Genomic DNA, 18,207 nt, shown 5'->3' with positions numbered 1-18,207 from the left:
CAGGTGCACCTGGCTCAGGGACAGAATCACGTACGGTGGTGTCCAGCAGATGCGGGGAGGTCGCTCAGCGCTCGGGAGGGTGGCGTCTTTTCCTTCCAAGCTCGGGGCGCATCTCTCTTCACGTCCGGCGCGGGGCCGCGTATATATCCGGCGGGGAGTGACACGCCCTCGGCTCGTTAGCGCCGCCCCAGATGGCATCGGCCCATGGCTTCTCATTGGGTGCGGGGGTTACCGGCTCCGCCCTTGACGAGGGGCCGACAGGGAGCCCCTTCGTGGTAACCCCGTGGAGCGCGTGGTCAATGGCGGCTAACCGAGCCGGAAGGAGGACGCCCACTCCCCATGCCGTCACCGCGCCGCCCCCCTCTTTTGTTGTTGTTGTTGTAGTTGGCGCTTCTTCATGGGGAAGAGATGCGGAGAGGTATGGGGAGGTCCTAAACTTCCTAACAGGTGCCATATAATCACATTCTGGTGCAACGAAGAGTCATAATTAATGGAAACAAGTCCTTAACTGACATAGATTAAGAATAACTAGCAAGATGTCCTATAATTGTCTACGTGTGGTGCGGGGGACCTGGGCACGACATTTAATGGGGGGATGAAGGGGAAGATCGGCTCTAATGGGTGTTGTTTACAGACAATGGGACTAGGGAATGGGGTAAGGGAGAGTTGGGGAGTATCGGAGAAAATAGGGGAATATTTACAAGCGGATATGGAGGCCAAATTCCATATTCGCAACATTGCACCCTTCTCTACCCTCGGGGCGTCCCGACCCGATAAATTTTTACCTACTTTAGTGTGGCACGCAATGTAGTTCCCTCTACTATTAACTCTACCCTGAGTGCGACAGTTTTACAGATATTCACAAATGAGTAAATATGTCCCCCTGCGACGTTGCACCCTTCTCCTCACAGAAACACACCCACAGGATAACCGAATCCGGAAAGAATTCTCAAACTAAACATACAGCCGGTAGGGAGCATTATTTACACGACTACGCTGCTATTTACACTACGATCCAGGACCTGTTTATGGAGGAACACATGCAGATGTTCTGCATAGAGAGAGCGCGCTTGCCAACATCGATACACCAACCCACGAGTGCTCTGTGGCCGACGGCCTTTAATAACGTGCAGAGCACCCTTCCCGAGCATCAAAAGCACCACCCCACCACCAATCGGTGCAGTCACCATTGTTCAATGATTAAAAATAAATGCGACAACCCCTAACCCTGCAGGTGTCTCTTGCTCTTCTTGTGGTGCACTTGGTGTTGTTAACTATTAGTGGTTCACCTGTATGGCATAGGTGCCACGTTGACCCATAGGTCCATCCCCGGGTGGTGCTTGGCCGCAAAAGAACTACGGTCCATTGTGGGTGGCCACCAACATTGCGGTCCATATGGTGTATCGATCCAGGCAACAAGCAGCGAAAGTGCAGGCCCACAACTGCGTAGCCAGCACCTCTCTCTCCTCTCTCTCTACCCCAAAGCCAGATCCTCGGAGGTGGGAGACAAAAGAAGAAACAAGTGAGTAAGGTGGTAAGGGCGCAAAAGTGCACGCAATATAAGGTAATGCACACTGTGGGCACATGGGAACCAGGTGAGACAGGTACGTTCCTATCGTACGCCCCCCCCCCACCAGGTAACCTACATGGCCCCTCCCTTACCCCTTACTGTATCCACACAACACAACACTACCCATAAACATCTACTTTACAAATCAACAAACATCCCTACTGTCTTCCCCGTTCCTCCCATATACCAAATTCGTCTTCTCTCCCTCCTAACCAATCAAATTTGCCATTTTCAACTCTCATCAAAATTTGCCATCTCCAACTGAACATCAAAATTTGCCATCACCAATTCATCATCAGTCCCTCCTAGGGAGGGAGAGATGGAATCACCCCAATGTCTCATCCACGTCGTGATGCGTCTCACAAATCCTCAGCAATTTCATTTCCTGCACAAAACAAAGAAAACACAGGTGTGGAGTCATCATCATCACCACAGGCAAGTGGCTGCGTATGGTGCGACAGGTTCATCAATCCTAACTATCTCCTAAATGACTTTAACAACTTTACACTACCCGGGGGCTTTCTCCGGCCAAACCATTGGCCCTCTTACACTATGGGTTCTAAAAACCAATTCCCATTGGCCAAACTGTGGTGCTCTTCGATTTGGGGTCTCACTCCCCCGATTCATCTCCCGGTGCCCTCGTACAATTTCTGGGCTGCGACGTGTACCTCTCCCAGTGGGTCTACCCACCTGCACACCTCCACCACTGCAGTTGCCTCCGAGCTTACCTGCTCCTTACCCTAACCTAACTACCAGGGGAAGGCCCTCTGGCTCTCTCCCCACTCCGTGCCCTCTCTGGCACTGGGCTGCCCGATCCACACCCGGGATCCTCAGGCACCCACTCACAACTACCGGCTCCCAGAGCCCACCTGCGGCCTCACCTGGCCGACATCCTCACAGTGGTGGAGTGCCCAACCAACTACACACACGAACAGGCTACACGCCCAGCCATTTCCACAACACTAATGCACCCATTCACAACACCATTCTGCAACCGCACCACAAATGCCAATATCCAACCACAATTTACCTGCACCCTCTACCTAACACTTACACTACCCGCCCCGGGTACTCGTGAAAGGGGTCCACTCTTCCCCCATCCACACCTTCGCACCATGCACACCACTCCGTACCACTCACTCCAACTCTCTCCACACACCTGTACCTGCACACCTGTGCTCTCACACCTGGTGCCACCTGCACCCTTCTCTCCCCAAGCGCATTCGCGCTGATCCACACACTCACTACTCATACACTGCTCCACACACCTGTCCAGTTGCACACCTGTGCAATCACACCTGTTCAATTCTCACCTGTTCAATCCTCACACACACGGCATCATCTCAGCTAACTTCTCCCCTCTGAAACTTGCGCTTCCCAGTCGTCCCTTTAAACTATTGCGCTCCCACGTCATTATCATTCATACTAATCTACCTGCGTCCCCACTACAGGTATCAGTCACTAACTAAACTTAACGTTACCTAATGTCAATCTTCGCTAGATCCCTACACACCATATCCTAACCCACCCGGGCTAGTTTTCACTGCCATACACCCCATAATCTAGTGCTCCTTTGCCCCACCATGGGAAGGGTGGCAGGGATGCCATCCCACCACATCGGGGGTCTCTCACTACCAATTTTGCACATCAAATTTCAACAAATTAAAAATTTGCCAATCACTACCCATCATCTGCCAATCACTACTGCCAATCCTTTGCCAATCATCAAATTTTGTTTTTCTCCAATTTTGGGTCCAAAACACTAACCTCATCACCCAGTCGACTCACTCATACCTCTCGGTGCGCCAATTCCTGTCCAAAGCCCGGCTTCGTAAAGCCAAGCAATGGATGCTGGTTGTTTTGTGCCAGCGGCTGAATGCGTCCGGCACTCGGTGCAGGGACGGGGGCTTACCCGGGCCGAGATCCCACACACCACCTCGGCGTGGAGCCATCCAATGCCCCGATCTAGACCTGCCGGCACGTCTCACCAAAAAGTGGTCGCCATGACGACCCTTTCTATCGGGCTGCCAGCTCCGCCTAGTGGAGCACGGACGCGGCCGTCCCACGCGAGGCCCAGCGTGGATCGCGCACGGCGGTCCTTTCGAACCCGCCGTGGCTCGGATCCCCGCTGGTTCTCGCGGCACGCGAAGCCCGGCACGCACCGAGGGCCCGATTCGGCTATAAGTCGTTCTAAACTCGACCCCGTCTAACGTCGATGCTTCACCTGGACGCTTACACCCCGCAGCCCGTTCCTTGCTCACACATCCAGCCGTGCCCATGCTCCTCGTACCTTTCCTTACACACCCAGGTACACCCATTCCACTCACAGCCTTGGTCACACACCTGACCACCGAACACTTTGGCACACATTCGTTGGTCGCACACCTCACCAAAACACCTCTTCGCGCCCCCTCCTCTGTCACCTCCTCTGTGACAATCACAGGTGTGCCCTCATTCGCACACCCCACCACGTGCCTCACCACCAACTCCAGCGTGCATTCCCACTCACGCTCTACCATTCCAGGTGTGCATCCTTCCATCCCAGGTGTACATCCTCGCTCACCTGTCACAACTAACTCACGCTCCATGTCACTCTCACTACTTTCACCTCCACTCGTGACAACGCACTCACCCTTACTCTTGACAGCACACTCTTTCCTCATGCACCTGTCCGTCACACACCTTCCTCGCGCACACTCTCCCGTTACACCCTCTGTAACACTCACCACAGGTGGACACTCTTCCTTACTTCTGACAGCGCACTCTTTCCTCATGCACCTGTCCGTCACACACCTTTCTCGCGCACACTCTTGCGCACACTCTCCCGTCACACCCTCTGTAACACTCACCACAGGTGGACACTCTTCCTTACTTCTGACAGCGCACTCTTTCCTCATGCACCTGTCCGTCACACACCTTTCTCGCGCACACTCCTGCGCACACTCTCCCGTCACACCCTCTGTAACACTCACCACACCACGCTTCCATGTGCTCCCTCGCACACGCGCTACGACCGACTCACTCTCGCCAGCACACTCACTCCTTGGCACGCACTTTTTCCTCACACACCCCAGAGTCGGACTTTCTTGCACACCTCCTTTTTCGCACACCAGACCTGTCGCACACCTCACCAACGGCCTTTCACGAACACCCGGGTCCATCTCGACCCCCAAGCTTCTTAAATCCCCTGGCGCATCATACGCACGACCATATTGGTCACCACTTACACCGGGTCCTCTTCCTCTTCGCTTCTCCTCCATCACCTGCGAATCCCTCATCCGGTTAATGAGCACATCATCACGATCCGAACACAGACTTTGGACCAATTCTTTTACTTCCTCCTTTATCTCTTTCTTATCCTCTCTCCGTCGCTTCTTAATTTCGCTCACCCCTTCTTCCACTTCCTCTAATTTTTGCTTCATCTCCTTCATCTCTTCGTGCGCCCCTTTAAGTTCTTCCTCTAACTCCACTTTATTTTTTTCTATGTGCTCCCGCACCTCCCGCTCTTTAACCTCCATTACCTCTACCACCTTGTCCATTTTCCTCGTCAGGTCCTCATGTACCGTCTGGCACTCTTTTTTAATTACCCCTACGTCCTTTTTCATCTCCTTCTGTGTCGATTTTAAACCCTCTATTACCGCTGTGTTCTTCTTTACCTGGTCCCCCAACTCCTTTTGTCCCACTGTCAGTTGTTCTACTCCCAGCGTCAACTCCTCTATACCACCTTGCAATTTTACAGTCCCCTTTCTCACCTCTTTCTCCATGCGCTCCTTACAGTGCCTCACCTCCTCGCGCACTCCTCCGACCTCCTCACTCACTCCTCTTCGGATCTCCTCTCCCATCACTTGCATCTCCTGCCCAGATGCCACCCTCATCTGCTCCATTTCCTCCCTGTGAGCATCCAGTTTGGTTTCTACCCCCATTCTGACCCCCTCTATCTGCTGCTCCATTTGTTTAACTTCCCTTTCCGCTTGGTCCCTCATGTCCCTCAATTTGCCTTCCATACTGTTTTCTAACCCCTCTAACCCTTTTTGCATCCCTTCCATTTGATTCTCTTGAGTGGCCATTCTGTTTTCTACCCCCGTTAACCCATTTTTCACTTCTTTTATCCCGTTGTCTAACCCCTCAAAATTATTGTCTAACTTCCCAATTTTCTTGTCTAACTCCTCAAAATTATTGTCTAACTTCCCAATTTTCTTGTCTAACTCCTCAAAATTATTGTCTAACTTCCCAATTTTCTTGTCTAACTCCTCAAAATTATTGTCTAACTTCTCACCGGTACCCCTCGCTTCGTCCCTCATTACCCCCATTTGGTTTCCCATTACCCCCATTTGGCCCTCCAATCGCTCACCCTGAGCATCCATCCGGTTCCCCAATTGGTTACTCTGCAGTTTGAGGGACGCCTGCATTTGCGCCATAAATTGCTCCATGAGGACCTGCATCTGGGCCATCCCTCCCACTTGTGCAGCGGGTGCGGCCGCCGTAGCTATGTGCGAGGCGCCATTTCGCGCGTCTGCTACCCCCGCTGTTTCGCTCTCCTCACGTGTCTCAATTTGGTCCTGGACCGACCCTGCTTCACTCTCCCCTACCGGACCCCAGCCGTCTTGATCCGCCATAGCGCGACTTGCAAAATTCGAGTTTCGTAAAACAAAACAAATTTCGGCCGCTCCAAATTTTGACCAAATTTTTTTTTTCCTCTATTCGTTTTTTTTTTTCAAAATTTGGTCGGGCCTCGAATCTCACTCCCGACACCAATTGTTACAGATACGACTTTGATGGTATGGTGGGCCGAGCGGGATGGCCGCCGTATCCGTACAAGTTACCCGATTGTGCCCGAATGTTGACTAATCGCGCTACGCTGGCTCAATAGGAAAGAGAAGACACCCGGCTGGATTATAATGACACAATACGACACCAGGGTTTCGGTTCTCAAAGGTTGTTATTACAATTGCGGAAGGTTTAGATTACAGGGACAAGAGGGAAACATAGGAAGGTGGGCACTTAAACACACTTATATTATCCCCGGACAGACGACAGGTAAACGCGGGACAAGGCTCACTCACACGGGGTTTGATGGCCAGGAAAGCGGCAGTCGATGGCTCAGGTGCACCTGGCTCAGGGACAGAATCACGTACGGTGGTGTCCAGCAGATGCGGGGAGGTCGCTCAGCGCTCGGGAGGGTGGCGTCTTTTCCTTCCAAGCTCGGGGCGCATCTCTCTTCACGTCCGGCGCGGGGCCGCGTATATATCCGGCGGGGAGTGACACGCCCTCGGCTCGTTAGCGCCGCCCCAGATGGCATCGGCCCATGGCTTCTCATTGGGTGCGGGGGTTACCGGCTCCGCCCTTGACGAGGGGCCGACAGGGAGCCCCTTCGTGGTAACCCCGTGGAGCGCGTGGTCAATGGCGGCTAACCGAGCCGGAAGGAGGACGCCCACTCCCCATGCCGTCACCGCGCCGCCCCCCTCTTTTGTTGTTGTTGTTGTAGTTGGCGCTTCTTCATGGGGAAGAGATGCGGAGAGGTATGGGGAGGTCCTAAACTTCCTAACAGGTGCCATATAATCACATTCTGGTGCAACGAAGAGTCATAATTAATGGAAACAAGTCCTTAACTGACATAGATTAAGAATAACTAGCAAGATGTCCTATAATTGTCTACGTGTGGTGCGGGGGACCTGGGCACGACATTTAATGGGGGGATGAAGGGGAAGATCGGCTCTAATGGGTGTTGTTTACAGACAATGGGACTAGGGAATGGGGTAAGGGAGAGTTGGGGAGTATCGGAGAAAATAGGGGAATATTTACAAGCGGATATGGAGGCCAAATTCCATATTCGCAACAATATATATATCTATATATATATATATCTATATATATATCTATATATATATCTATATATATATATATCTATATATATATCTATATATATATATCTATATATATATATATATATCTATATATATATATATCTATATATATATATATATATCTATATATATATATATCTATATATATATATATCTATATATATATATATCTATCTATATATATATCTATATATATATATATATATCTATCTATATATATATCTATATATATATATATCTATCTATCTATCTATCTATCTATATATATATATATATATACAGTATATCTATATCTATATATCTATATATATATACACACACACACACAGACTTGGCATTTAACATGGAATATATATATTTTTCTTGACTTGGGTTTACTTTCTGAATTCAGTATATCAATCTGGTGAGTTTATTTTACCCTTCGGTGATGTCTTTGTTGAAAGAACCATGTCACTGTCTTTCGCAGCAAGACGTCAATAACAGGATTATATCACAGGTGGCGTGACAAAATGTAAGGACAGGTACATTTGACGATTGGCTTCAAAATCGGGTATATAAGGGTTGTTGCGTTCTGTATTAGTGGAAAACAACTGCTGCACATCTACAAAAGTTATTGCCGCTTCTTCTGGAGATGGTCCGTCAACTTGACAATGCTGTTTGTCATGGAGTGGTGGCTTTACGAAATTCTGGCATGAAACAGCGTGCTATTGCTCGGCAGTATGGCATCACTCAAGGTCAGGTGTCAAAGATCCTGAAACAAAATGCTCAGAGGGGTGACCCTACTCCAATACCGAGGCCAGGACGTCCACGCAGAACCACAAGAAGAGATGATCGCCAGCTGCACTGGTTCGTCTGCAATGGCCGTACCAAGCCAGCTAATCAGCTTAGGGCGGAGTGGCAGCAACTGACAAATGTGCCTGAATCCAGAAGGCTAGTCAACCAACGACTGGTTCAAGCAGGCTAATGTGCCAGGCGTCCCCTGAGAAAGCCACGCCTGACCAGACAACACAGCCAGCGCCGATTGCAGTGGGCCAGAGAGCACCGTCAATGGCAGCCAGGACACTGGAATCATGTGACCTTCAGTGACGAGTCAAGATTTCTGGTCTATCGTCAAGATGGCCGCATCCGAGTGTGCAGACAAGTGCATGAAGCTCACAACGAAGATTGTATAGTGCCAAGAGTCCAAGCTGGAGGTGGTGGGGTGACTGTTTGGGCTGCTTTTCATGCAGGGGGCAAAACTGACCTGGTTGTTCTGAATGGAAACCTGAACCAGTTCAAGTACAGGGTCATTCTGGAAGAAACATTGCTTCCATTTGATCGTGCAGCCTTTCGAGGAAACTGTCTTCCAAGATGACAATGCACGGCCTCATCGTGCTTGCATGATCCAACACTTTCTTGCTGACCGTGGTGTGGAGCATATGGAGTGGCCTGCCATGTCCCCGGATATGAATCTGACAGAGAACTTGTGGGCAGAATTAACGCATCAAATCGACAACTTGGACCAGCAGCCTACCTCTGTGCGTGAATTGCAGTAGACTATTGTCACTGCATGGCAAGCGATTCCTGTCCAAACCTTGGCAAATCTCGTGAACAGCATGCCTCGACGTGTACGTGCTCTCCTGAATGCTCGTGGGGGTTACACGAAGTACTAAACTAATTTTACTGTCCGTAATCCGTCGTAATTTAACTTTTGTTTTTGTTAAAAAAAATATTTGGCTAATGTGCAAAATAAAGAGATACTTCTGGAAAACGCACAGAAGTTTAACACAGTACTGTCCGTGAATTGAGTTCGATATCAGTTTACATCACTTTCAAGGATCAATTTATTTGCTTCGAAATGTCAAATGTGGTTTTTGTTTCTTTTAAAGGTCACATTAACAAAATCTAGAATAATTTCAACACGATTCCAATGAACGTTTGGTTAAGTCATCTTGAAAAGTTAGTTCACCCCCACAAAAAAAATAATTCCATATTAAATGCCAAGTCTGTATATTTAATAATATTTCCCAATCTCATGTGAAGCTCAACCTTGAGATTTTGCCAAATGCAATTAAATTGTGTACAAGTCAGGAGACGACGATGGTTCACGAGCGAGCGGTATTCAATGACAAAGGACCGACTATAACCGAAACAGGCCTGGAAATGTCAAAACGAAGGTTACTGACCTTGAAATGAGATAGAAAAAACTGTATAATCAGTTATGAGGTTAGTTAGCTACACAATACCGAAAATTCGGTGAAAAATGAAGAAAAAAAAAAATCGAGCTCCGTGGGGCTAGACACGTGACATTGTCCGAACGAAATATCGAAACCCCTGTCAGATTCCACCAAACCACTCAGAAGATGTAGCTTGAACTCGATTACCCCCTAAAAAGACATCTTTTTTGGGCGTGGCTCCACCCACAATGGGCGCAATAAGCCCACTCTAGGCAGGACACTAGATCATGATATCTACGTCCCACCCAAGTTTCATCAAGATCGGATGATATCGGCTAGTTATGCTGCGGACAGACAGACATACAGACAGACACACACCCATGACGAATATAGTGGTCACTTGGTAACTCCTGAACCAATAACGAACTTCATGAAACCCCAACTACAGGACAACCTGCTCCAGTCCATGTTTGTATTGCAGCTCCCAAGCATCATGTTCAAAATGTCCATTTGCTTTTCTCGAAACTCTGATCAAATTTCCTACCCTTTGTGGATCAATTTCCTTCCACCTGTAAAACTTTATATATAAAGTCAGAGTTTGCACCAGAGCAAGAACACAGTGGAAAGCAGAGAAACACACCAACATCAACGTAGAGACACACGAGAGGAAGAATAATGGAGGGCGAAGAAGCACGAACATGGGATGAAACCCAAATGGAACAAATAAAGGCTGGTGAAGGAAGAAACAACCTCGAAAGGAAGGAATGGGCTTGAGGAGGGTCAGAAACAGGAGTATTGGGGGATGAGTGACCTGCACACGTGAAGCACCATGTTGAAGTGCTGAAGGGAATTATGAAGCTAATCACATGCTTCACTTGGAGTGGGTCTCCCTGTAAAGGTAATGGCAGCAGATACAGTAGATAAGTTTAAACTGCGATTATCGAGATACCTCACAGGTATCATGATTGTGATGTCTATGAAAGGGCCTACTACTCTACTTCAAAGGTAGATGTGCTGTTCATTCCTCACCTAACAACCCTCATCAGGTGTCCTTAGCCCCCGCACCCCCTTAAAAAAAAAAGAATCCCTGGTGATGTCTCACTGTTCTCCTCCTGTGTAAATGGTAATCCCAGTCTGGAACTGCAATGAGTCGAGTTTTCATGTGTATCCAAGTGGATGTTCTGAACTCGGGCTTGTACAACTAGCGAAGAAACAAAGGTTTTTAATGAGAAATCAAGTTTTTACAGTAACAGCAAAATCCCCAGAAATTATTAATTCATCCACCATCAGCGATTCAGTCAAACAGCTCACCATCTTCCTTTGGCCTAGGCTTTGGGGGACAAAACGATGTCTCGCAGACCATACGGTAGGAATGACGTGATGGCAACACAAATGATGCAGCAACAATGTTCCGCTTACGCAATGGCGTGCGTCGGTTAGATGTAACTATACAATGTGGAACATCGCGGTGCATCTTAGAGATCACAATACTACATGTGCAGTGACAAGGCCTTGGTTAGAGATCACCATGCAATAGGGGGGCAGCCATTGCAGCAAAGTAGAGATGTTTACTCTCCAAATCTTGCCTGATTCTACCCTACTCTTCATCCGTTTCTTGCTTGCAAGGTTGGAAGTCCATTAGTAACCCGGAATTGTCGTTTGGACAAAGAGGGACCTTTGGGTCAAAAAGAGGAAGCAAACCTTTATCCATTTAGGCCTAAATTTTGGTCGGAATCTCCAAGTCACAGTGGCACTGCCAGGCAAGGCAATATCTCAGGCTGAGAGGCCGAGGCTGCCAGATTTCTCAGATGCTTCAAGGGCACTCTTCAAGTTTTGGTCAAAAAGGTCACAGCTGGTGGGACGAGGTAAAAAGGGAGGAGGAGGACGTAAGCTGGAGGGACTCTCAACAGGGGAGTAATCAGAGACATGACATTAAAGTTTGCTGGTGATTAAATTATTTGGATGCAAAGTAACGAGAAAATATTTTAAACAGTTGAGTCGTAGAACGATAGTGGTGGCAGGATAGCTTAAAGGTATGCACACTCACCTTGAGTTGTCTAACATGGGTATGAATCTCGACCCACCTGTAGACCGCCATCCCGGTGTTTCACAGGCCCGGTGAATCAATGTACGTCCCTCGGATGGACGTTAAACCGGATGTCCTGTCTGTCGGTATTAGTTGCTGGACGTTAAAGATCCCATGGTGTCCTTCGCGAAGAGTAGGTGATCTATCGCTAGCACGCTAAATGAATTACAAATACCTGTTCTAACCTATAGGGGGCACTGCATCAGCAGCACAGGCGTGCGCTGTATGCCAAAGAGGAAATGGAACAATGAAATACGAGTGAAATAAAAAGCAGAAAGGATTTGAGTGAAGTACATCAGCATCGTGTCCTGAAACACCTTTAACTTCACATGTACTCGTACAAACAATGCTGGAAAGGTATGATGGCTGCTGCCCGGGGAAGAGAGCGCAATCCGTTCATTTCCAGGTATGCCGAGCTTACAAATCGTGAATGTGTATTTGCCTGATGTTTTTGTTTTTTTTCATTAAGTTCAAATTTATTTGCAAAAACTTTCAGCTGACCGACGGTAAAATTTGTTTTGCTCAAAACAAACATTACCCTCAACATTGCAGAGTAATGTTACACATTGCGCATTTACCTGGTTTGCCTTACACGTGCGTTTACCTTACACATTGCGCATTTACCTGGTTTGCCTTACACGTGCGTTTACCTTACACATTGCGCATTTACCTTGTTTGCCTTACACGTGCATTTACCTTACACATTGCAGATTTACCTTGTTTGCCTTACACATTCTGTGTTTGCCTCTTTTGCCTTACACGTTGTGCATTTACCGTGTTTGCCTTACATGTGCGTTTACCTTACACAGTGTGTTTACCTTGTTTGCCTTACACGTGCGTTTGCCTTACTTGTTGTGGGTTTACCTCGTTTGCCTTACACATGCGTTTACCTTGTATGTGTGCTTGCCTTGTTTTGTTACACGTTGTACGTTTGCCAAGTGAAACTTTCCTTATCTCTTCCTATTACAGCAGTAGGACGTCATTGAAACGCGCAGGTGCGTTCTTGCCGGACGGCGTGATCTGATCGGCCAATACACGACGTGGATGTAATATAAACTAATGGGAACTAGCGAGTTAAAAGAACACCTTACCCCACACAGTCTTGAGAAACAAGGACATGGGGAGGGTGTGTGAATAGCAAATTTGGTCGTGACCATATAAAATGCCATAATATTTTGGCCACGTAGTGTTAAATGGAAGGTATTGAGAGATAAAAGGGTGATTTGTGTTCAAGTATAAAATTAAATTCAAGCAAAATAAAGATTTTAAAGGTCATATTAAAAAAAACAAAAAAACAGAAGTTTGTTCACATGCAGCGTCTTTTACACCACCTTATCTAACACGTTACATTAGTTATTCTCGCCTGTTGTTTGTGTCCTTTATGACGTCCTTAAAAACAGCAAGTTTCCCGGTTAGAATAATTTTGAATTTTGTTTGACTGCCAGACAGGTAGACAGTAAAGAAATCTCGCTCTCTCTGCGTACATGCAATTGGAACAAATTCAGACAATGTACAGTCAGACGGCAGGTTTGTTTTCCCATTCAGGCTCAAATTCGTGATCAAAAACATTAAATTGAAGTCGAGTAGTTCCTCGATCACAGCCGACATTGGTGGACAGGTAGACAGAAAATGAACCAATTGCTTAACCCTGCTTTTCGCTTCGTGCGCGTCAGGTAAGAACAGAGTGCGTTTCGTTCCAAACAACCTTGTGTACATCAGAAGTTCCCAAATATAATACATCAGGAGGGTGGGATTGAATCGTCTCCGGAAATCAGTTCCACAAATGGGAGAGAGAAGAGGATCAAAGGAGTGGAGGTGTGAGGAATGACAAAATGATGGATGCTCACCGAATGGGCATTTCCAAAGAGTAGAATGGATTCTTGAGTGCGAAGTCAGCATAGAGCTCGTAGAGACGGCGCAGAATTGAATCGACATTGGTATGACGAGGGTCCGTAATTACTATAAACTTAGTTCCTGAATGTATGGGAAGAAAATGAAAAAAAAATAAAAAAATGAAATTAATAAAAGATAAATAAGAGTGGGTAGACACGAGAGAAATATTTAGAGCAAACGTGACGTAAGGAAGTGTTACGAAACAGGTCGGTGGTCGTTGTTTTCTACCCTCTAGTCTTTCCTTTCTTGTCTCTTGCCCTCCTCTTCCTCCTCATCTTCATGTTTCTGCAGGGTTCATATGGTCCACCATAAACCCCCCTTGTGGTGAAACTACCAAAATCCAGCATCACTGCGCATCTCCACTCATTCGTTCCTCTTTTTTTTAACATCTGGAACAAACTTCCCGATCCTCTTCATTCCCACTCGTCCCTCCAGGGATTATCTACCTTCAAGACCATCTCATATAATCCCCAATCCAAAAACCATCATTTTTTTTCTACCCTCATTAACCCACCACACCTCCTTCCAACCTTCTAGTTTTTCCTAACAGTTTGTGGCCGTATCCATATTGTCCACTCCGTACGTCCTCCCTCCCCCTCATTTGTCCTAGTCTCCATCTATTTTGTCCTTCAACCCTGCTGTTGGGTGTTTCCTCTTCTTCTACTGTTCTGTTCCGTCTTGACCCGTTCTGTACTCTACCTCTCCATGAGCCTTGACTTCATATGCAATATACTAACCATATATATTTTTAAAGAAGCAGATGGATGGGATGCGGCATACCAGTGAGTGCCTGCAGACAGTACAGACGAAATGAATCGGTCTCCAAGACCTCGATACCGGAACTGTGCGGCTCAGGAGAGAGCTGGCAGCCGATGGCGAACAAGCTGCAACGGTAAGATGCAGAGGAGACCATTACGTCCCCTCACCCGGCCTACAAGGCCTTCATCCAGTGTGACCATCGATTTAATAAACTTCGCCGCTGGATCGGAAACCGACAGGCTTCTTAAACTGCCGTGGCCATTTTGATTAATGGTGGAATAGTAGGCCATTGTGTTCCGGTGTCTTTGACATGGAATCATCCGTTTGGCTTCAAATTATGAAAGTCTGTCTGTAAACCCTACTTGATGATGCAAGGATGGGCCTTTTCATTTTGTAGATATCAGAGGCACTGAAAATGGAGTTGCACCTCATCCTCAGGACCAACAAGAAATGGTAACGCTACCTGGAAAGGACATCACCTTGCACTTGCACTATCACAACACTATTGGTATAAACACGACATACAAGCTCCAGATTACACCAAAGATAACTATTAAGGTAATAACATACGAGTGGAACATGGAGGCAAGCATGAGACGCTCATTGGCGGTGAGACGAGGGCGCCCAAAGCGAATCGACAGAGGGTAGGCCGACGAGTCGGCCAGCATGGTCATCAGGTCCGTTCCGTCCGGCAGGTGGTGACCGGTAACATCCTGGCCATTTACGGCCAACACGGCTTGGCCCACTGCACGCACACACAGCGTTTATAGAGTCAAAATGTAAAACCCCATGAGGAGGAGGAGGATGCTGAGGATGAGAAGAAGATGATAAAGTTAAAGACTCATTCAAAAGACATTCGAGTGAAGTTTCTTGGTCTCTTTACGGCTCAAGCAACCACTGCGTTATTGTTCTATCACATCTGCTCCTCACAAATTCAGTTTTTCATTGAACAGTACGGATATTCCGTAAACGTTAACATTTGCAGGATGTTGTAAATTATTGTAATTCTGCAACAACCTTTACTTATCTTAATGACAAACCGTAAAAGAGTTTACCCAAAGTAACAATTGCATTAACCTGTGTTTGTTTACCTGTAGGCAATTGATAGATTTCCTGACTGCCCAGATCATCGGCAGGGCTACGTTCTTCAGAGGTTTCGACCCTTTCGTGCCAGAACCTCTCCAAACGGTGGGTCCACGTCAGTCGATCCACAGGGCTAACAGGATGGTCTAGGCCCTACAGGTACGCGCACTTGCTCCAAGCTGTACAGCCTGGGTTTGAATCCCACCTTGTTATAAACTCATCCTGGTGCTTCACAGGTAGGGCGATTCACCAATGTGTGCCGTCGCTCAGGTAGACGTTAAGCCTGGTGTCCTCTGCCAGCACCAATTGGTGGATGTTAATGATCCCACAGTGTCCATCACAAAGAGTAGGCGAGTTATCACCGGTACAATGAACAAACTACTAACTCCTGCGCACTCGGTTGAGCATCACACGTCGGAGTGGTGACCCATCCAAACCAAGGAACTGGAACGGTGACAGTAGCTTTACCTGGAGATGTTTACCTTCTTTACTTGAGGGTTTCATGAAGTGTAATTTGGAGACATCATTTGATGCATTAAAAACACACGCAAGCACGCACGCACATGCACATGCACAATCACATACATGCGCACGTAAGCACGCACAATCACATACACGCACACACACGCAACACGCACAATCACATACATGCAAGCACGCACACGCAGCACATGCACAATCACGTACATGCAAGCACGCACACGTAACACATGCACGCAACACGCACAAGCAACACATGCACAATCACGTACATGCAAGCACGCACACGCAACACGCACAATCACGTACATGCAAGCACGCACACGCAACACACGCACAATCACGTACATGCGCACGTAAGCACGCACAATCACATACACGCACGCACACGCAACACGCACAATCACGTACATGCAAGCACGCACACGCAACACATGCACGCACATGCACAATCGCTTACATGCAAGCACGCACACGCAACACATGCACGCAACACGCACAAGCAACACATGCACAATCACGTACATGCAAGCACACACACGCAACACGCACGCACGCACATGCAAGCACGCACACAATCACATACACGCGCATGTAAGCACACATACACACAACCCACACACGCAACACACAACACACGCAATCACGTACATGTAAGCACGCACACGCAACACACGCACAATCACATACATGTGCATGTAAGCATGCACACACAACACATGCACACACAATCACGTACATGCAACACATGCACAATCACGTACATGTGCATGTAAGCACGCACACGCAACACACGCACAATCACGTACATGTAAGCACGCACACCCAACACACGCACAATCACGTACATGCAAGCACGCACACGCAACGCACGCACACAATCACATACTAGCGCACGCACACACACACGCAACACACACACACACGCAACCCACGCACGCACACACAACACACGCACACACAATCACGTACATGCAAGCACGCATACGCAACACATGCACAATCACGTACACGTGCATGTAAGCACGCACACGCAACACACGCACAATCACGTACACGTGCATGCAAGCACGCACAATCACGTACACGTGCATGTAAGCACGCACACGCACAATCACGTACACGTGCATGCAAGCACGCACACGCACAATCACGTACATGCAAGCACGCACACAATCACGTACAAGCGCGCGCACGCACACACACACAATCACGTACATGCAAGCACGCACACGCAACACATGCACAATCACGTACACGTGCATGTAAGCACGCACACGCAACACACGCACAATCACGTACACGTGCATGCAAGCACGCACACGCAACACATGCACAATCACGTACACGTGCATGTAAGCACGCACACGCAACACACGCACAATCACGTACAAGCGCGCGCACACACACACATGCAACACATACATACACACACACACCTTTAATTCCGTCTCGTTGACCAAATACCACGAGAAGTCTCTCATCGTGAATCTTGAGCGTGATGTCCAACGGGTAACTGAGCGTCTTCTCCACTTCCGCCTTCGGCGTCACGTTATCGTGCTGATAGATGAGGCCTCCGGCCTTGTTCACCACGTACACACTGAATATGGTCATCGCACTCCCTTACCACGACGGGGCACGTTAACAACTAGTTATCACATCTACACTCGATTCGCCGGTGATCGATAACCCGTTACTTTAAAGGGTCTTTTACCACGAACACTCCGCCGACACCATCGACTCGTCAATTCGAACGACTGCACTCTTGTTTATGCACGCAATGACGTCAGCGTACGTGATTACGTCGATGAAATCGCACATGATGCGTTTTGTGCACGATTTAACGCACTTACGTCTTATCGACGTGAATACATCGATATTGAGACATTATGGAAGTGTATTTAAATTATATATATATATAATATGTACATTAAATGGGAGATTGAGTTGAAGGAAGTCGTTGGTTCAAGTTCAAAGTAATTTTGTTTTTAAGAGTTTTGTTCGTCGTGATTTGCGGGATAAAAACGTGGAATGGTCTCGAAGCGTCCACCTGCTCCGTCCCGGTAAAGGATCTCGATTCATGGACCAAGTTGTGAAGTTTTCCTGTTCCCGGTAGGGATCTTTTATTCCCAGGGGTGGTTTGTAGGATATTCCGGAGGTTCTTCTTCATCATTCCCTTTGCTCCAATAAAATCTTGGTACAATTTGGACTTTCTGGTACAATTTGACAAAACTGGTACAATTTGGACTTTCTTCAACTTCCAGGATCTTTTGACCACATTTTTCCGATCCCGGTATTTGGTCATTTTCCTCATCT

At 47.7% G+C, this 18,207-nt stretch overlaps 1 protein-coding gene across 2 annotated transcripts; it reads right to left on the bottom strand.

Moving 5' to 3' along the window:
* Positions 1-10,796: 10,796 nt before the first annotated feature.
* On the bottom strand, positions 10,797-17,694 carry TRAPPC4 (trafficking protein particle complex subunit 4). 2 transcript variants are annotated; one of them, XR_013624017.1, is made up of 5 exons: positions 17,331-17,688; positions 14,899-15,073; positions 14,350-14,453; positions 12,356-13,650; positions 10,797-12,300 (listed from the first exon to the last, which is right to left on the bottom strand). XR_013624017.1 is itself a non-coding variant. In XM_068121860.2 (5 exons), exons 1-5 carry the CDS (start codon positions 17,503-17,505, stop codon positions 11,364-11,366), a joined length of 660 nt encoding a protein of 219 aa, XP_067977961.1. In that variant the 5' UTR covers positions 17,506-17,694; the 3' UTR covers positions 10,797-11,363. The 2 variants fall into 2 exon arrangements, 1 of the variants encoding a protein (XP_067977961.1); XM_068121860.2 differs by having other exon boundaries at positions 10,797-11,442; positions 13,524-13,650; positions 17,331-17,694.
* Positions 17,695-18,207: the final 513 nt, after the last annotated feature.

This window comes from Myxine glutinosa, chromosome 7 (genome assembly GCF_964187855.1).
Source record: "Myxine glutinosa chromosome 7, kmMyxGlut1.1, whole genome shotgun sequence".
In the NCBI taxonomy this organism is placed as follows: domain Eukaryota; kingdom Metazoa; phylum Chordata; class Myxini; order Myxiniformes; family Myxinidae; genus Myxine; species Myxine glutinosa.
Note: the sequence above shows the minus strand (reverse complement) of the source record. Positions and strands in the feature narration are given on the sequence as shown.